Source organism: Mus caroli, chromosome 6 (assembly GCF_900094665.2).
Source record: "Mus caroli chromosome 6, CAROLI_EIJ_v1.1, whole genome shotgun sequence".
NCBI lineage: Eukaryota > Metazoa > Chordata > Mammalia > Rodentia > Muridae > Mus > Mus caroli.
Window position 1 is genome coordinate 1,849,191 of NC_034575.1, and position 21,236 is coordinate 1,870,426.

At 42.0% G+C, this 21,236-nt stretch overlaps 1 protein-coding gene across 1 annotated transcript in view; it reads left to right on the forward strand.

Moving 5' to 3' along the window:
• Positions 1-21,236, forward strand: part of Asb4 (ankyrin repeat and SOCS box containing 4) — a 43,536-nt gene that overhangs the window by 15,640 nt on the left and 6,660 nt on the right. The window contains exon 4 of the mRNA XM_021165306.2: positions 17,689-18,179. Within this exon, the coding sequence (XP_021020965.1) occupies positions 17,689-18,179 (491 nt within the window). The remainder of the gene's footprint in view (positions 1-17,688; positions 18,180-21,236) is intronic.

The window sequence follows — 21,236 nt, forward strand, 5'->3', positions numbered from 1 at the left end:
AAACACCAATCTTCCTTGATTGACAGAGAAGCCCGGATTCATAGTTATTTCCCTCTAGCGTGATGAAAGCATTCCCCCACAGCCTCTGTTTTTCAAGATGTTGGTGGCAAATCTGAAGCCTTTCAGCCTTTGCTCAGTGACCTGTGGTACTCTTTCCTGTTGCATTTAGGGTTTTCTTCCCACCCTTGTTCTGAAAATTCACAAAGATCTGCTGGCATGCATTTGCTTTAGTGTGCTTTCCCAGGTCCTTCCAACCCACTCAGTACTTCTCTGTCCATTTCAAGTGTTTTTGTGCATGAATTCTTTCCTGCTTTTTAAAGTTGTTTTTGTGTGTGTGTGAATTTTTATCATTTGAATATTAGTTCCCTGGCTTTACTCTTGCGCCTGCCTTTTGCTAATTTCCTGTCCTGGATAGGTTTTACCTTTGTGCTTGCTTTCTGGATTGTCTTAGAATCCTTGGCTGCCTCTCTGTATGTAAGATGGAATGACTGAATTTCAAGTAAAGTTTATACATTATTAGCTTCACTCATTCTATAAGATTTGGCTAGATTAGTCATTCAAATTTTTTTTTACTGGTTAGATTCTCCAAAGGAAAAATCTGACTGGCTTCTTCCTAGAGGATCAAGGTAGAATTGCCAGTATTCTCGGTGATGGGTCACAGGTAGTGCAACCACAGTAAATCTACCTCCACTCTGGGATATTACCCTCTCCTTTTTACAGTGCTAAAAGCTACTCCTGCGTGAGCCTTGAAAATAGCCTTCCATTCTGAAGTCCATTTTCCATGCGCACCATTACAGCTGCGTGTTATGTTCCATATTCCCATCAGACATTGTTAGGCTCTCACAGGACATTGTCATTTTCTTTTATCATACTTATCTTTGCTTACTTCTTTGATTAATGTCTACTTGTGGGTTTCAGGAGGACAGATCTTTTCCCCAGCATAGCTAAATGCACAGTAGTACCTTTTGCATGTTGACTGTCAGGTCTATATTTAATCTTCAACCCAGAACAAGGGCTAGTGCTTGAGGGACCAGTGTACTTAAAACCTTGCCAGTACCAGTACCGGAACAGTTGTATTCAGTTTTTGGCTTATTGCATTCATTTCTTTCCCATGAGAATTTACTTGCCAGAGAGAGAAGTCAGAGACATTCAGTGTTACTAGGAGATACAGTGAGTTGGGGATTAGGAGATCTCTGTTGATCTGGTGTCACAGATGGTGTTAAATATTGCAAAAATTAAGAGACAGGAACAGAACTGAAGATATTGATGGCTAAAAGCGAGGTGAAAAAAACTTAAAAAGTATTATGAAGGGTAGGCAAGAGGGCGATTCTTCTTTTTTTATGAAACACCTGAACATAAACAAACAAAAATATTAATGGAAATTCTACTTGGTGTTCAGAGTTTGAAGACAGAAAGAGGTGGGTGGGGGTGTGAGGTGTCTGACAAGTTTAGGTTCCACGGTCCAGAGAAAGCAATAAGATTGCCTCTGGAGAGGAAAACCCCACTTCTCCCATACCCTACAGTGAAAATGCGGGAGGATGGAGACTTTGTTGTGTGGTTGTCAGGGTCTGAAGGAGTCTCCATTTGCACTGCATTGTCTAAGTAAATCAAGTCATAAAGAGATCGGCTCAGCACAAGGATTTAAGACTGAGAGAAAAGTGTTTGGGGTAAAGACTATAGAGCATGAGAAATAAGTTAGAAAGACAAATGCTGGACCGCCTGGAGGGGCCAGCTAAACCTCTCCACTGACCTCTGTGTTGGTACCAGGCTTGTTCTGAAGATGTCATAGCCACAGTGCGGTTCTTGCCAAATGGCATTCAGCTGTTTGGAAGCAGGCACTGCCACCATCACATCTAGTGTAAGCGGGTGCTGTGATAAAAAAGGGAGGGAATTGGAAATTTGGGCAGCAGAGAGGATGGGATGGTAGGGCATAAAATTATCTGGAGGGGATGGGATGAAAGTAAGGAACTCCTAAGGGGCAAAGAGATTGTAGGAAGAACATCCTGCAAGCTCTCAAGATGGCTATAGGCAATGGTATGCTAGGCAGATGTAAAGAGAGACGGTAATGTCAGAGAATTGGACATGTGAGTGGATGGTTGCCAGGGACCAACTAGCTTCAGAAATGGCGCAATCCATGCTGGACAGTAAGTAGGAGTTAGAAGGGAGGGAAAAGTCACTGATGAGAACGGGGTCCAACATCTGAGAGGCCAGGGTCCTGGGTCATCCCTGCGTGTGTTTATTAGACACCCAAACGAATGGTGGGCTCTTCTATACTAAAGCGAAATGCAACACTCAGGTGTCTGAATCTATAGAAGCTGATGGGAAGATAAATGTATTTAGGAAGGAGGTTAGGTAGCTAAAGAAGCAAAGCCTTCAAAGAACCAGGGATGTTCTTTTTATTTATCCCCCCCCCCCGGGAATTAAGGAGTAATTGGAAACAGCAACGGGGAGTCAGATATATGAAAAAGAACACCCTGCTCTATACTTCAGGCCAGAGCTAAGCATCCTACATTCCTTGCCTGAGCTTGGAACAGAGCAATGTTAGCTTGGTCGCCATGGTGACCAACGCCATGTCTCCGCACTCATTAATCCTGTGTTCCAAACTAAGCCTTAGCAGTAGCTCCTGAATAAATGCAACAGGGCTCTGCATACTGAAAAGGGCACATTCATGCTAAGCAGGGGAAAAAAGGTTTTCAATTTCATTCATTAAACTTGAGTAAATAATTTAATATCTTTGTGCGCCAGTCCTCCAAGCTAATGAATAAGGATAAATGCTTAATGGAAAAAGCTGGCTTAATAAAGTTAACAGCATCGGCTCTACACATAAAAGAAATTGATGTTGCCAGCATATATGCACGCGGAGGAGAAAATGGGAAGGAAAAGAACGTAGATTAAGCACGTATGGTATGGATATGTCAGGGACTTTAGAATAAAATGTTTCATTTAATCCTCTGACAACTGTGAGAAGTGCATGTTATTTTCCTCATCTCACAGATGAGAAATCAGAAACTCAAGAGAAGTTAAAAGAGGTTCACCTGGCTTGTCTCATCTGAGCAGGCTCAGGGCTGTTTTCACCAAGTCCATGTTGGTTGGTCCTACTGTGCCTCAATGCAAAATGTATGCCGCTCTCCCTTCTGAGGCGGTGGACTGATTAAAGAATTCTACAGAAACTTTGTGCTTCCTTGACCTGATCTGGGACGCTTAACCATTATAAGTCACCCACCATGAGGTGTTTTGGATGTCGGCTGGGCAGGGTAAATGTGCTTAGTTAAAGGACACACACACACAAACAGTTGATGCATCTTTGGCTCCCCCAAAGCAATCATTTATTCCCACTTCATCATTTTCTAGCACACAGAAGATCTAGTTTTGTAAGCAGACAACCTAAGGGAGAACAATTCAGTCCTTTTTGACAGGATAATGCCTTTATATGGGTTTTCTGATTTGCTGCAACAATACAAGGAGGCAGAGGGAAGTGATTGAAGAAGTTATATTAAAAATCCATTTATTCATTTTCCTTAAAATTAAACTCTGTAATTAAAAACACCTCTTTGATCAATTTCCAAATTACTGCCTCCAGCGAGGAGGAATTGCAAGATATTAAGTAACAAAAACAGCTGGGTGGGTGTGAGTGGAAGCTCTGACTTCCAGCAAGGAGACCCTGTAAGATGCTAAGCAACAGATGCAGCCCGTTGCCAAGCAAACCCCTGCCTCTAAACTCACTTGTTACTAAGCTGCTTCTTTTTAAGCGGTACCCATTAGCAATCCAATTGCCAATTATTTTTACCTACAAGACTATTCTAGGATATTTTCTCAAATTACAAATTGTGAGGTGTTGCCAACAGGAGTCTCCAGCATCCTCAAGATCAGTCCCCTCTCCTGGCAGGCTTTCTTGAGTTTAAGCTCCCCCTTCACAGCCAAGGCAGCTTCCTCTCTAAGCTTTCAGACTGGGTGTGTTATCTGGGTGCCTTATAGCTAGAAGCATCTAGAACCGGAAATTAAAGGTTGACATTTTCTCGGGCCTGAATGACTTTATTTTTTTCCATCAGTGCTTCTATAATTTTTCCTTGTTTAGAGGAGCCTGGACCTCATTATCCTGTGAACACTTTAAACACCATTTAGCAGAGAGATATCAGATTTGGAAGCAGAAAGGCACTGTTCTCTTTGTAAGCTCTGCAAGTCATGACTTACAGAAGAATCGAAACAATTCCATCAGGTGCTCCCGGGCCCATAACAATTCCATCAGGTGCTCCCGGGCCCATAACAATTCCATCAGGTGCTCCAGGGCCCATAACAATTCCATCAGGTGCTCCCGGGCACATAACAATTCCATCAGGTGCTCCCGGGCACATAACAATTCCATCAGGTGCTCCCGGGCACATAACAATTCCATCAGGTGCTCCAGGGCCCATAACAATTCCATCAGGTGCTCCAGGGCCCATAACAATTCCATCAGGTGCTCCCGGGCCCAGGTTTGGAGGACAGAAGATAATCTAACAATTCCATNATCAGGTGCTCCAGGGCCCATAACAATTCCATCAGGTGCTCCCGGGCCCAGGTTTGGAGGACAGAAGATAATCTAACAATTCCATCAGGTGCTCCCGGGCTCAGGTTTGGAGGACAGAAGATAATCTAACAATTCCATCAGGTGCTCCAGGGCCCAGGTTTGGAGGTACCCGTTAAATCCACAAGACCCCGAGACTCTCATCTCAGCTCTTTACTAATCCAAGTGAGAAAACTCACAAGGAGGGAAAATGGCAAAAGTATGAGGTGCATGCCTGCTCTTAAGACATTTCTACTCATTGGAAAGGCCCCTGGGAACTGAAGAAAAGCAGACACTTGCCTTTTCTGAGACAACCCCCTTCCCTGCCCCTGCAGCAGTGAGAGGAGTTCTTAGCCAATACCACCAGAGATCCTCAACACAGCATCCTTAGCCTTTGTTCACTGTGGATTTAGGATTTTGGTACACCTCCCCCCACACACACCTTTTTCCAATGGACAAGGTCAGACTTAGTTAAGAAGGGGGCATGATAGAAGTAAAAACAGAATCTGCTCTCTGTAAGGAAGGTTGAATCACTGTAGATAAGGTCAGAAGAACCCTAGGAAATCACAGACTGGACTTAACAATAATTGTAAGAAATCCAGGTGTGATGGCACAGACCTGCAGTGCCAGTGCTTGGGGGACTGGGCTGTGAGGATGCCGAGTTCTAGGCCAGGCTGGGTTATAGAGCTTTGCCAAAAGGAGAGAGAAAACCAAAACCTTATCATACATGGTGTTTTATGGCACACCTGGAATTTTGTCTACACTCCCCTTAACTTTGAAAACCATCTCATGAGGCTAACTGTATTCTCTCCGTTGAACCACTTAAAACAAATTTGGGAGCAAAGAGCTTAACTTGTAAAAACCAGATAGTGTTCATAGTGACCTCAATGCAGAGTACCTGTGCTGGACACTAGGTGGTGCTGTCTCACTTATCCTAGAAAGGGTGACTGGTAAGGTACATTAGTCTTGGGACTGTCCTGGACTTTGCTGTTGCCCTGCTCAAAGAATGTTTGCCTCCACTATAACCTGCATGTCCCTCAATGAACTTGAATTCTCCGGTGATTCTGATAAGGGAAAAGCAGGTCGGTGGCACGTCCTCCTTTGCCAACATTTCTGGTTGGATCAGGGTGGGCAGTGGGCACAACTGTCTTGGTTGTGACAATCTAAACTCTGAAAAGTGACTTCTAAAAATGTAAGTTCTGTAGCAAGGTTTCCTGAGTTAAGATCTTAACTAGTTGTGCAGAACAGAGATGGAGTGACAAGCCCCTTGAATCTTGGCTCTCACCAGTTTACTGAAGACACTGTTAATAGGTCAAGCAATTCAGCATTGGAGGGAATGGTGAAACAAGCAAGACCCCAAGACCCTCATACCTGCAAGTGACCCTGCACCATGTCTGGATCATTCTTTCTGTGTTGTGTCTGTGTGACATCTTTGCTTCTGTCTAGGAATAAATGCTCCAAAGTCCACTGTATTGTGTGGCTAGCAGGTGTGGTACAAAAGACAGACGAATGACCAAATTATTCTGGGTAGGCTCTTGTTAAAGACATCAGCTTCCCTCCAGTCTTGTGCATGATAACATGGGCCTGTACAAAGTTGCCCAGAACACACACATTTATCTAATCACAGAGTTCTGTTAAATATACCACACAGTATTAATATGTCATAGAACAGAATTTGGGAAATGCTGATCTAGAATAATGATGTGGGCTTATAGGTAAAGGAGAAACCCTCATTTAGTGCAGCAAGAACATGAGGTTTTGTATAAATCAGTCTCGCTCCCTGCTACCATCTCAGGGAGCCCCTGGAAAGAGCATCAGTCAGGGGAAAGGATCTCCTCTTGCAGGTTGGGAAGACAATCTGCTTTTATTCAAAACCTATAGATTGAAATGAGAATCTTATCCAAAAAAAAAAAAAAAAATCACTTTTACAAAAAGAAGCAAGGAGGCCAGGGAGTAATATAAAAATGTTGACTTTTTTCATCATGTGTGAGTTTCATATATGTACAGAAAGTAAGGGCAGAAGGGGGACTGTGTGGGTGGGTGGGGGAAGAGGGAAATAGCACGACAGCATGGGGATAAACAAGATACAATGAAGGATGTGTAGTAAGTATATCTGTGTCATAATAAAACACACTATTTTGTATCTTAAATAAATAAGTTAGCCAAATGTTATTGGATCCAAATTTTATCGAATACTATTCTAGATGTTTCTTATGGTGGTGCTTGTTTTAGTTGCTAACTTATTTATTCTTAAAATAAAAAGTTTAAAATAAGATTGGTTGTATCTCAGCTATAGAGTGCTACATGATACCCTATGTTCAACTCCAATAACACACACACACACACAGGAGAGAGAGAGAGAGAGAGAGAGAGAGAGAGAGAGAGAGAGAGAGAGCGCTTAAGCAGATCTTTGGTAATGCAGTGGTTACAGAACACACCAGATAATGCTCATGGACTAAAAGAGCCCTCGATCAAAACACTGGCGGCTCCAACAGACACAAAATTTTTCAACCAAGATTTTAGTTCTATCGCTGCCTCTGAGAAGGAAATGTGTGGTTACTCAGCTGTTTCCTTATCCTGTGATGCTTTCTGCCACCTCGGTGCCGCCCCCCACCCCCACCCCTCATCTTCATACCATGTCGGCATCCTGTCCTAAATCAATGCAGACATGGCTACTCAACTCCATCTCTGCACTGGGGCCATGCTTCCTCTTACTCCGAAAGCCACCAGAGCAGAATTGTGTCCCTGGGTAAAGTAAAAAGCCTATATTCTGTTTTTTTTTTTTCCTTCAAATTCATAGCTATTTTTTAAGTTCCTCTGGATTAGGCTCTTTTTTTCAGTTGAATGGCAATAATAGCATTCATTTCTACAGAAAAGCATTTCAACAGTTTCAAGGGAAGATACGGTCTCACTTCATGTGCCCCACAAGATGAATGCAAGACTGCATAATAACAGCCCATTTTCCACGAGTGTGAGCTATTCACTCTTATCTCTGGTTACTTGGCTAAATTTTAATCAGTGGGTTTTGGAATTAAAAAGATAAAAGAAAATGAAGTAAACATAAGATGCCTGAGCGCAGTCAGTGCTGGCATCTTGTTTTCCAGCTGCACATCTAGAAAGATATCTTTTCTTTCAGGTTCAGTAACCTTAAAATAAACAAAATGATAAATAAACATAGGCTGTTTGAAAAACATCTGCCTCCCAGGGGACGAGAAGCAATATTGTGAGGAAGCCGGCAGGTAAGCCTTGATATGAAAAAGATTTGCTTCAGGAGTCTCAGGGAACTAGTTTGCTATCTCTGCTTCCTGTTCTCATGCGGTTAAGGCAAGCACACCTCAGCTGGGCTTTGGCAGGATGCCTTCTCTAAGAAGAGGCAACTGTGGAGGAGCATGGTCAGCTACAAGGACAGAGCTGAGCTGACAGCTGGGCCCGGCCCGTGCTTTGCTTCAGTGCCGGCAGCCACAAGGACGGCATCTCTTTCTCTGTTGTACAGGGAAGTGTTAGCGCATTGCTACAGGTTTTCTGGTCTAAACTCAAATATGGCTGTGCCCATCCAGTCCCGTGGTTTCAATACCATCCAAAGGTGTTCACTTGAGATTTTCCAGCCTGCCTCACCTCCCGGACATCCAGAACCCTCTATTTCACTGTTTAAAACTCACCACCCCTGGATATTTAATAATGATAATAAATAATGTCAAATTTAACACACCAAGAAGGAAACTGTTCCTGCCCCTCTAGCTACTTTGCCTCGGGGACAAGAGTGAGGAACTTCCTTTGCTTTAAGCCTCAGGCATTTGAATGTTGCTACAGAAACACACTTAACTTATCCTGATTAAATCCTGTCCTAAGGAGAGCTTAGCCTATGTTGGGAATCAAAGAAAAGTTGAATAACTTAGCTAAGGTCACTTGGAAAACATTATCCAGGGACTCAAAGTGAGCCTAACAGGGTGGACACGGGTAAGCATTTAGCAGAGAATCTTCAACAGGCAGGCCATGCAGGTGCTTGATAATGGTGATGAAATTTTCCCCCAGAAGAATCAACCACTGTAACAGAGAGTCTGTTGGGTGGGTTACCCACAAAGGCTCCTAGAACAGTGTCAGGGTAGAGGGAAAAGAAAGAGTGAACCAGAACCTTCGGTATTCTGTGAAATAGAGAAGTCACTGTAGTTGGTGAAAGTACTGATAAGAAAGGATAAAAGCAACCCCAGTGTGTGACATACACTTTAAAGGACAGTCTACAGGGAATGAAGAGGTGTCGGTTTCTGTGGTAATGGGAGAAATGAGTTTTGACTTCACACCACAGAAAATGCAAGTTCTAGGGTAATGGGACCTTAAGGACAACAATCTTTCACTTGAGGTTTCATTTAAGACAGGGCTATGAAAAATATAAGGGGGTATATTTGCTGTAGATTGTAGACCGAAGGGACACAATTGAAACCAGAATAAAGCAGGTAAGTGAAAATATGCTTTGATGGCAGTTAATGACAATCTTGACCCTGTACAAAACTGCATCCTTGACAAAGAAGCAGACCTGAGGAACAATTCTAGAACTCAAGGAAAATGAAGAGCTCTGAACAGGAAAGAAATGAGCTCCAACCTTGGAATAAGAGGTCTCCTGAAAATAATATAAGTGTTAATAAGTGAGAAACAGTATGGAAAGTGCCTGGGAGTGCTCCAAAGTAGATTTCTTTCATATATTTGTAAAGGGGCAACTAGACAAACATGCTATGTTTTACCTGCATGGATGGATGTATCCTGCCACCCTTAAACCGAAGCAGGTGTAGCTCACACCAGTGAGAATGAATGGAAAAGCACTAAGATGAATTAACTCCAGTAAAGCAGCCAGCCAGCTGGGAACTAAACCCTTATGAAGTCAGTAAATGCAATAGGTTCTTCCTGAGACCTGTACTATCCATCTGAATTAATATTTCCTTTGTATGCTCATACGTGTCACGGGTCACCGTAATCTATGGCACCATAAACGCTTCATCCTATTACCATTTGAAATAAAAGAATAGTTACTTAAGATGACGTGAAAGGGGAGGCCACCAAATTGCTGTGATTTCATTTGTATCGTTGAGGACTGTGGCTGAAAAGTGGTAAGAAGGGATTTCTCATCAATGGTGGTAGCTTGATAATGAGTGGGTAGCATCCGAGTTAGGGTTCCAGACCCTGTGGTAAAATACCATGACCAAAAGCAACTTGAAGAAGATAAGGGTTGATTTCAGCTTAGAAACCCCAGGTCATAGACCACTGCCAAGGGAAGTAAGGACAGAAACCCAAGGCAGGAACCTGGAGGCAGGACTGACTGCCTCCCATGGTGTACTGGCTAGTTGTGTGTCAACTTGACACAGCTGGAGTTATCACAGAGAAAGGAGCTTCAGTTGAGGAAATGCCTCCATGAGATCCAACTGTAAGGCATTTCCTCAATTAGTGATCAAGAGGGAAAGGCCCCTTGTGGGTGGGAACCATCTCTGGGCTGGTTCTATAAGAGAGCAGGCTGAGTAAGCCAGGGGAAGCAAGCCAGTAAAGAACATCGCTCCGTGGCCTCTGCATCAGCTCCTGTTTTCTGACCTGCTTGAGTTCCAGTCCTGACTTCCTTTGGTGATGAACAGCAACATGGAAGTGTAAGCTGAATAAACCCTTTCCTCCCCAACTTGCTTCTTGGTCATGATGTTTGTGCAAGAATAGAAACCCTGACTAAGTAAGACACATGGCTTACTCAGTCTGTTTTTTTGTTTGTTTGTTTGTTTTGTTTTTTAATCAAGGACATTTTTTTAAATCCAGGGCACGATGCCACTGCCAACAGTGGACTGGACTCATCCACATTAATTCAGAAAATATCCCACAGGCACTCCCACTGGTCAATCTGGTAGGAGCATCTTCTCAAATGAGCTTCCCACTTCCAATATGACCCTAGTTTGTGTAGAGTGACCCAACACAAATAAGAATTTGTTTTTAAAGGATGGCTTTATAGTTTCCAATTTATCAGAAAATATTTAATCTAAAACTATATTATTTCAAAAGGATAGATTAAAATATGAACTCCTTTGGAGAAGTAGACAACTCTTTTTCTTAGAAAAAAATAACGAAAAATGTAAATGTAACCACATCTTTATGATATATGAAGCTTTGCCAATAAAAATAGTAAATCATAAAACATTAAGTAAAAGTTGGTTATTTGTTAAGGAACAAAACTTGGCCAACTTCCATTTCTTTATAATATTCAAAATTTTAAAAATTAGTAAATGCCATCCTTATGGAATTAAAACGACAATCTCATACATACTAGGCAGTCTTTTTACTTTATTTATTAAGTATATTAGTAAATATCAAGGCCTGAGGTGCCCTGCCTGGGCTTACACTCAGTCTGCCTCTCCAGCTGACCTTGTCTTGTGTTCCCAATTCTCGAGGAGCTGGTATTGCAGGTTGTGCCTTAAGGCTCAGCTTTAATGGATATTCTTAATCTAGGATGCCAACAGATGCCTGGCCACAGAGTCCTGACTTATTTAAAAGTAGACCAAGAGTTATCCTACTTAAAAATTCCATTGATCATGGGCGACTATAACTAGATCATGTATGATACATGTAATATAGTCATGAAATGCTTCTGTTTTTTATTCTGGTGTCTCTTTAAATCATTATTTTGGAGCTCTAATTTCTCCCCTACTGTGGAATGTAGCAAACTCATGTTACTTCCACTAAATTTTAGGTAACAAAAGGTTGCCCATCTCAGAAAAACCTTCAGTCTCAATTCAAAAGTTAGATAACCAGGGCTGGCTAAGAACTCAAACTTGATTTAAAATCACACTCCTCTCGGTCCTTTCTGGCTGGGGCTCGCCTGCTTTCAGCCAGAAGCATACACCACAGAGAGGCTGCACAAAGTCCTCCCATCCATTCACAAGCCACAGGATAGGGCCAGAGAGAGGTAGCAGATAGGATCCTCTGACCTCTCGGGGTCTACCTTGGCTACCTCTGGAGTTTACCTTAGTCACTGTGAGTCTGGTAGTTGTTTAAAGCAGTAAAAATATGTCAGCTCACAGAAAGAAATTTACCTTAGCTTGTTTATCATTCAAGCAAAGGCAATATTCAAAATAATTAGAAAACATCCACTTTAGAATGGAAGCTTTATCTGTAAGTGGACAAGCAAGGAGGATTGAGTTGGGTGTTTTCGAAAACTCTGTCTTATGGCAAAGAGTAAAACCTTCCAGATAGAGGCAAGTCATCTGTGTGCTTTAACACTTATTTAATTTTATATGCTTGATTATTGCATATTTAGAAAAAAAAAGCCAAAATTTAGTGCTATTGTAATAATAGATATTTGGATGCAGTAACACAATAGAGATATAAGCTAACTCCATTTTACATATAAATGCAAAACACTTTGGCATTTTAGAGAAATACGGGCATTTCTGGGAATGCAGCTATAATAAAAATCAGGGTGGTTTTGGTTTTGTGTGCTCAGAACTTTCCTAACCTGTTTCTCCTTTGAGAGCGTCATTCCTCAAAGAATAAAATTCAGCCTACAGCAGAACAGAGTACACAGCATTTGACCACACTGTAAATTCCTGTTGGAGGCCCAGTGTCCTTTGAGCCTGGATCCCCATTCTGTGACTAGCCCCACTCTCCTTTCCAGTCTCTGCTCTACCTCATCTGTCTGCCCGGTTCTTAGTGCACATGAATTACAGTCCTTTGCCCACTGACAGATTTTAAAACTATCTCATTCTTTGCTACTTGGGGTAAAAGTCAGTTTGTATCTATCTCCTTCGCTGCCATTGAAGCTTCCTTCTGAAGACAGTCTTACAGCAAGGATTTCGGTAGGCTCTCCCACTGTGAAAAGTTATTTCATCCCTGAATGATTTACCCTGCTCACTTAGAATGAAAATACTTGCAAACGTTTGGGGATGTACCTTATGAGAATGTAAAACAATCCTTTTAAAGAAACCTCCTCCCTCCCTCCCTCCCTCCCTTCCTTCCTTCCTTCCTTCCTTCCTTCCTTCCTTCCTTCCTTCCTTCCTGAGACAGGATTTCTCTGTGTAATCCTGGCTGTCCTTGAACTCACAGAGATCTGTCTGCTTGTGCCTCCTGAGAGCTAGGATTAAAGGCCTGAGCCACCACTGCCTATCAAGAGGCCATGTTTCTGTGCATAAAAACTCCATGGAGATTTAAAGTCTTCCTAAATCCATATGTAGATCAAAATAAACCCAAGAGCAAGCAAATGTTAAATACCCCCTGGGGGAAAAGGCTAGATTTTAATTAATCTGGAAAGTCATTGGACCTTGAAGTAGTAGTAGACCATTGTAATGCAAAAGCAAAGAAAATAAGCAATAAAACAACCCACAAGGAAAAACTGACTAAAGTCATTATCACCATATTTATGAGAACTCAAGCTAAAATGGCTAAGAAGATATTCCATTAGGATACTATACACTTAGATCTCCATTGGAGAACTCATACAAATGCAAATCACTCAGAGTTCTATACGCAAACAAGACTGTTTGGATGATTAATCAAAGAAAAGATTTTAAGAGTTAATAATTATAAGGTGACTAAATAAATTCAAAACTATAAGAAATGGTATTTTTAACTTTCAGAATTAGCATAAAATTTTAAAAATGTGTAACACACTGATAGCAGAAATATCTACTCCACTGTATCAGTGGGATAAATGTAAATATAATTCATAAATATGCCAAACACACCAGACATCTCTGCTTTATAATTCTGTTTTCATAAATTTATTACAAGTAAGCAATACTAAAATTTCTACCTACTTATTATTACTAGTGTTAGTTATAAGATCAAAATTTTGAAAGAAAAAAAAAGAAGACCCAAAGTAAGGCACATTTGCTTCATGGATCATTACTTAATTATTTTAAATAGTCTTTAAAGTCACAATTTAGTAGCATAGAAATGATTAGGAGAGCAAATTTTAAAAGGAATACAAGTATTATACCACATCTAACTTACTCAAAATCTAGGGGGAAACATTAAAGCACAATGAGCTCTCACTGTGCATGTACCAGATTGATTGCAGTTAACCGGACTCAAAGTTTCATTCCTGATGAAGGCGTGGCTTAATGAGAACCCTCCCACGTGAGTTACTGACATATAAGCTGGTCCAGCAGCATTCATTCATCCTGTTTAATGAAACTGAAAGATGTAGTGCAGCTGCTTCATTCAGAAGTCAGAGAAACTCCCATGAATTATCTACTACTCATAGAAAGGACAAACTGTGGACAGCTTATGCTGAGAGCCAGCGCCAGCAAAAAGAACAGGAGTAGTAAGACTCACAACTGGATGTCGGGTGAAGGAAGCAAACCAGAGATATTTCCTCATGGTTCTTGTGTTCAAACTTAGAAAAGGAGACCAAACCATCTGGTTTAGAGTTCTGCATACAACTGGTAGACTAAACAGAAGTAAAGATGGTACTTGCTTATGAAGAGGCTGATGAAGGCAGCTAGAGTTGCCTATGGCTGGATGAAATTCTAACTGGGAAGAGAGTAGGAGGGCAGGGAGCTCTTCCACATCAAGAAATGTTTGTTTTCCCACCAGGGCATGGTGGTACATGCCTTTAATCCCAGCACCCAGCATGCAGAGGTAGCCTGGGCTATATTAGTGAGACATGATCTCAGAAGAGAAGGAGTGAGAGAGCAAGAGTGAGAGGTGTTATTTGCATCATCAACAGGGATATGATTATAATAATATTGAAGCTGTGCAGATATATTTGTATATATCATATTGCATTTGCTATATTATGAGCTTGAGTCAAATTCCTCAAAAAAAATTCATAGAAGCCCAAATATCTAACATATTAGCCTGTGGATGTGCTTGGAAACAGCATGACTGCAGATGGCATCACTAATAACAGTGAAGCCATTCTTGAGTGGGATGGACCTGTTGGAGGATGTGCAGTGTTCTTCCTTATGAAGACACAGATGAAGAAATGTAGAGATAGAGCTGAAGACTGAAGGAACACTTCTACAAGCAAAGTGCCACCGAGGCTCGGCAGCCAGCACCAAAGATGAGACAGATTCTCTTTCAGAGACTGCAGAGAAAACTGGCCACACCTGCAAACGCTGGGATTTCAGACTGTCCTCTTCATCATCACTGCAGGAAGATTAGCTTAGGAAGTTGTTGAAAAGAAATCCACTAATGTTCCTCCTATGGGGCTGCAAACTCCTTCAGCTCCTTGGGTACTTTCTCTAGCTCCTCCATTGGGGACCCCGTGCTCCGTCCAATGGATGACTGTGAGCATCCACTTATGTGTACCCCCAGAGCTCCTTGGGACTAATCCACCAATCAAAGAAAACAGTGTGAAATTTGTGGCTCTAGCTGCATATGTAGCAGAGGATGGCCTAGTCGGTCATCAATAGGAGGAGAGGCCCTAGGTCCTGTGAAGGTTCTATGCCCCAGTATAGGGGAATGCCAGGGCCAGGAACAAGGAGCAGGTGTGGGTGGGTTGGGGAGCAGGAGGAGGAGGGAGGGGATAGGGGGTTTTTGGAGGGGAAACTAGGAAAGGGGATGACATTTAAAATGTAAATAAAGAAAATATCTAATAAAAAAAGAAAGAAAAGAAAAATAATCCCTTGTATCTTCCTGCTAAAAAGCACTCCTGAAAGTTCCCTCACCGAGCCTCTGAACTCTAATTTCTTGAAGAAATCAAGAATCTAAAATTTAAAAAACACTATACATTCTTTTGGAAAGTTCTTGCTGGAGAAAGAAATTCAATTCTAAAAGTGAGACATTCCAGCTCAGAGAAGGTAACTCTACCATGCATTCAGTTATCCCAAGATAACTGAAGGGCCAAGAGTACAAGTTCAAGTCCATTACAAAAAAAGCCCAAAGGCTGTGGTTCCCTCTAAGTTGGCCTGTAAAATTTTCCTCCTGACTCTTTGATTCTCTTTCTTACTGGAAACTCTCTTGCAGCTGAAGTGACCCTGCATATGGCTTCCAGAAAGACATTTGTATTCATCCTATCTCACCTAGGAGCAGAAACCTGACCAGAAAGGAAAGAACCCTTCCGGGTCAGAATACTGATGAACACGGGCCCAGAAAGAATGGCTTTGATTACAATTCTGCCTCCTGCAAGTGAGAAGCCCCAGTATGTGCTAAGCCGTGCTGGAGAAACCTCACTGGAGAGTTGATTTCTTAACCAGACACAGCTTGTGGGAGAGTTTCCTTCTTTAAGTATATTCTGAATAATCAGGGGATGCTGTAAATAAGGCCAAGAAGGAGCCATTCATGTGAGAAAGCTGATTTTAAATTTATAAAATGCAATGGCATCTCTACTACATCTGGTTTTCATATAACAAGCAATATAAAATTTCCTGCAGAAAAAATAATAATGAGGTAGAATAGCATACTAATAAGGGATTTTTTTTCAAACCAGCTGCCTGCTTGCAAATTTCTGCTTGCAAGCTCAGTACCTTAGTGCACTTTGTGCAATTGTTAACCCAAGGATAACTTTCTCCAACTATAAAATTAGGGTAAAAACTGCATCTACTGCACAGTTGCCGGGAGATTCCATGAGGTTCTGCATGAAGTACAGGTTATGATGCAGTACATTGTTCAACTCCAAATTAATATTGGTGACTGTAATATCAATAACACTACCATCCTCAATAACTGATGATAATGATGATGAGTCTCTTTGATCTTGTATTTGGAGGACCAATGAAAATTTCCAGTACAATTATTTACGACGCTGGCCCTTAGGGCTCATTTGGTCCACCTCTTTAAATTAGGCAGAGAAGGAAATTTCTAGTTTCTCAGGTTGGTAATTCTAACGCTTAAAATTTGTTATCAGAAAAATAAAAAGCACACTGGTTTCCTGTTCTGTTCAGTAAGTGGGTTTCATGAAGGCATTCCCAAAGTGCTGTCCAGGGAAATCATGCCTAAGACTGCGTTTGCCCAGTTGTCTGTGAAATCATTCTCCCAGTCATAGTTCTGTTCCCTCTCTCTCCATGACTGTTTCTATAATGCTGATTTTTACACTTCTCAATACGAACTATGATGTTTAAGCTGTTTTGGTGCTAAAAAGTGTGTGTGCGCGTGCGTGTGCGTGTGCGTGTGCGTGCGTGTGTGTGTGTGTGTGTGTGTGTGTGTGTGTCTGTGTCTCTCTGTGTCTCTCTCTGTGTGTCTCTCTCTGTGTCTGTTTATTATATCACAAAGACATAGCTCCCACGATACTGTGACTTCAGCCAGTGTAGCTGGAAATTTCATGCCACCATAGTTAGTTTGCATCAAACTTTAGATCTACCTGCTTTGAAAGAGAAGAAAGATTATTTTATAAAATGGTTAAAACAATCTTTAAGGACTGGAAAGATGGTTCAGTGGTTAAGAACACTTGCTACTTTTGAAGAGGATGTGGGCTTTCCTCATAGAACCCACAGTGGGATGCTCTTAGTCAAATGGAACTCCAGCTCAAGGCAGGTCTGCGTACATAGGGTGTACATAGAGAGGAGTGAGCACACTCACACAAATAAGTAAAAATTTAAATTTAAAATCTTCATACATTTTAAAGTCTCCTGTATGAGCTGCAGTTTTTAAATATATTCTTTATTTTTAATTTAAAATGATGTTTATCTATCTATTCTTATTTGTGTGTGTACACATATGTGCATGGGACTCACTGGGACCATTAGTGAAAGTTGGTTCTCACCTTCCACCATATGGATCCCAGATACCAAACTCAAGCAGTCAGCCTTCAGTGGCAAGCTCCTTTACCTATTTCCACCCTTTAAATTAAAAAAAAAAAAAGCCCACAAAATTTTATATTTTTATATGCTTGGCATTTTAATGATATAAACCGTTTTGTTATAGACATCATTTACTTCTAAATCTACCAGGGAATGAAGACCAGTGCTCAAGACTTGTGAAAGAGATCAGATTGTTAGCTCTTCTTCTGGGTGCATTTGTTAGCAGTCAGGAGGACGGTGGTGGTGGCTTAAGGAGTGACTTACACTAGGGTCAGGAATGACCCTTTATGGCTAGGTGGGAGTCAGGCGTGATAGGCAAAGGTTAAAGAGAACCCGTGAGAAAGAGTTATGCTCAATGAACCTCATGAGGAAAGTCATGAATATGAAGGAACCATAAACACATTGTATGTTTAAATATCTGTCTGCTTCTAATTTCCTCCACAGGTGCAAACGTAAACATGAAAACCAACAACCAGGATGAAGAGACACCCCTGCACACGGCGGCCCACTTTGGTCTCTCCGAGCTGGTTGCCTTTTACGTGGAGAACGGGGCCATCGTGGATAGCATGAACGCCCACATGGAGACCCCATTGGCCATTGCCACCTACTGGGCCCTGCGCTTCAAGGAGCAGGAGTACAGCAGGGAACACCACCTCATCTGCCGCACCCTGCTGGACAACAACGCCGAGGTCAACGCTCGTGATGATGACTTCAAGTCCCCTCTACACAAGGCTGCCTGGAATTGCGACCATGTGCTCATGCACATGATGCTGGAGGCGGGAGCTGAGGCCAACCTCATGGATATCAATGGCTGTGCTGCTATCCAGTACGTGCTGAAGGTCACCTCCGTGCGTCCTGCTGCACAGCCTGAGATCTGCTACCAGCTGCTGCTGAACCACGGGGCTGCGCGCATCTACCCCCCACAGTTCCACAAGGTGAGGCTGCATCCCCGCTCTTAACTCAAATAAAGGTGTGAGTGCCCGGTGTGTGCGCCCTATAGTCTTCCCGTGATTCCAACTTGTTCAAGACTTGAGTCTTTGCACTAACCTCCATTCGACCGGTCCACCCTCTCATTGTGTGTTTGAAATTTGAGCACAAGCTGGAAAGTCAGTACAGAAAGAAAAGGCATTCCTACCTAATGTCGGGTCTAAAGACTACAGAGCCTGTTTTAGAATGAGTTAGCTTAGGCCAGGAAAGAACTGCACATTCTTCCAATTTGGCAAAAGTTAGCAATAATGTCAGCTAACACATAATAATGATTTGTAATAAATACAGCACATTGTTACAAACATTTGATATATGCTCATTTGATTTCCTTCAATAATTCTATAAAGGATTCATCATTCTGTTTTCCAGCAGAGGAAACTGAGGTGGTGAGATTAGGACCTGACCTTAAATAATTTATTCAAGGATTTATTCACAAAATAACATACAGCATGACCTCTTTTTCAGAACAACACTAATTAATAATCTCTAATGGGCTGGCAGAGAGCAGATGCTAATGATGTTGATATGACCAAGACAAGGTACCTACTAAAGTAGCTTTGTCTACTGGGAAAGAAAAGCACACACAGAGGTCATGACAGAGTAGCGGGACGCAGGCGGTGCTAGCCTCAGGTTAATGATGATCATTAATTTGTAGTCAAATGCATTTAACACTTAAAGCAAGCCAGATGATACTGGAGCTCTGAAAGTTTAACTTAAAGAAGCTGAGAAATTTGGAGACTATTCTTTCTAACTCAACTGAGACCATCCCTCCCATATACGTATATAAAGACATATAGAATACATACATGCACGCATATATACACATATAAACATATAGGGCACACACACATATGTATATGTATACACACACATATATACATACATATATATATGAGGACAATCTGAGAAAAGTTCTAGAGATGGGAGGACAGTCAGAAGTGGTGATGGGCATGCTCCTATTGGTCCAGCATTGAAGAAATAGAGGTAGGGGGATTGTAAATTTGAGGCCTGGGTTACAAGGTAAATCCTTGTTTCATACTATTAGAATTACAAAAACCCCAAGCTAACTACTAAACAAACAAAAAACACAAACAGAAAGGAAAGGAAAAAGTAAAAATGGTAGAAATCACTCAGGAGTAGTGAATTCCATGAGGGAGACCTTCAGATAATCCAAAGTGGGTTAAGACCCAGCGAGTCAGTAATCCTGACTCAGGAGGGAATTCTCACTTGCATCTCAGTATTTCAACTGAGGATTAATCTTCACTTGCTGTTAGGGACAGAGCCTAGCGATTGGGAATGCTAAGTGTCTACTTGGCCGTGTACTGCTGTACAGTGTATGAACACATCCCTTAGTTTCCCAGACCTCCCCTCACCCCCAGACTTCTACAGCACTAAATGGAGACTGGGGGTGGCATACCCACCTGTCTGGTGAGGCAGCGTCCCTCTCTTCCTCTTCCTTGTGCTTTGGGGGCAGGGTAAGAGCTTCTAGCACCAGCCCTGTTTGGTGGCTCCTCCCATTTCTGTGTCCCAAAGAACGCTGAAAGCAGTGTCAGGTTAGTCTTCCTTTGGGTTTTGTTTGCTCCTCTGACTTCCTGTGCTTTAGCTGATTGCTAAGGGATTTAATGTAGGCTTGGATAGTTTCATTGCTGTCCATGAAAAGTGTGTAGGCTTGGGAAAGTGGAAGAAAAACTTCAATGTACTATGCAGATGCTCCGACATGATTTAGAACAACCACTCCACCGCCCAACTTTCCTAAGAGAAAGTCGTCTTGACAACAGGGAAATGACTGACTCATTTATCCCGAAGATAAAGTGATCTGTTCTCCCCTGGATGGGGAATTCAGTTTCCTTATTTACAAGGAACAAGGTCAGAGCGGCAGATGCTGTCTTCCCAATGCAAAGTGGATGGGCAGACATTTCACTGAGAGCCAATGTATAAATTACATAAGCAACGTGGTGGGGGAGGATGATAGGGTCTACGATTGCTTTCCAGGGTACAAAAGGACATTTGATTCTTTTTTTCTTCTTCTGCTGCTAGCATAATTCTGAAGAAAGCGACACCCTGGGGAGCCAGAATCAAGATTTCTTGTAGGTCAAGAAAGACAATTTTTCTGGGGAAGGGAAAGATAATGTGAGAATTTGGGGGAGGTAAATGTGATTTCTGCCATTGAATAATGTAGTGTGTAAAGCCCATTGCTCAAACAATTCCCTTGATAATAAGTGGTGTGTGTGTGTGTCTGTGTGTGTATACACAAAAACATAGCATTCTATAGGGTTCAAGGTAGCTTTAGGAGAATTTCTTATTGAAAAGTGTCTTACAAGTGGCACCTGAAAGAGTTAGAGAGACATCTTTAATCTCCCTTGTGTGTTTCTCTCTGTGTGTCAGGGTATGTAGGTACCTGTGTATGTGTGTTTGGAGGTGAAGCCAATTTAAGGTTGGCTTCATCAATCACTTTCCACTGTATTTTTGGAACAGGCTCTCTCTTTGGACTTGGAATTTGCTGCTTAATTAAGGTAACTGGCCAGCAAGCTCCCAGGGTGGCATTCTCTTATCTCTGCCTCCCCAGCACCAGGAACAGGATGCCAATCTCTTTTAGAAGGTCTCAGGGATAAAAGTCAGGTTCTGTGCTTGCCTAGCAAGTGCTCAACCCATTGAGTCATCTTCCCAGCTCCTCGGATCTATCCCATGTTTGTTTATGCTTTAGGAGTTGGATGATGAGGGGGTGGCATCTGATCCACTCCCCGGTGATCACTGTTTTAGCAAACAATTTTATCTCTGTCTAGTCATTATTCTGTGATGGAAGAAAAAAGTCACTATAGAGACAGAGTGTGAAGTCCTCTGGTGTCCTCTGCTTCTTAGCCCATCAGAGGCTAAGCAGAAACAATGGCCCCCTGTCATGTGTTAGTTTAGGTTCCTGGCAATCAGTGTCCAGTGATGCTTTAGAGTTTGTTATCATCTCTCCCTCTCCCTCTCCCTCTCCCTCTCCCTCTCCCTCTCCCTCTGCG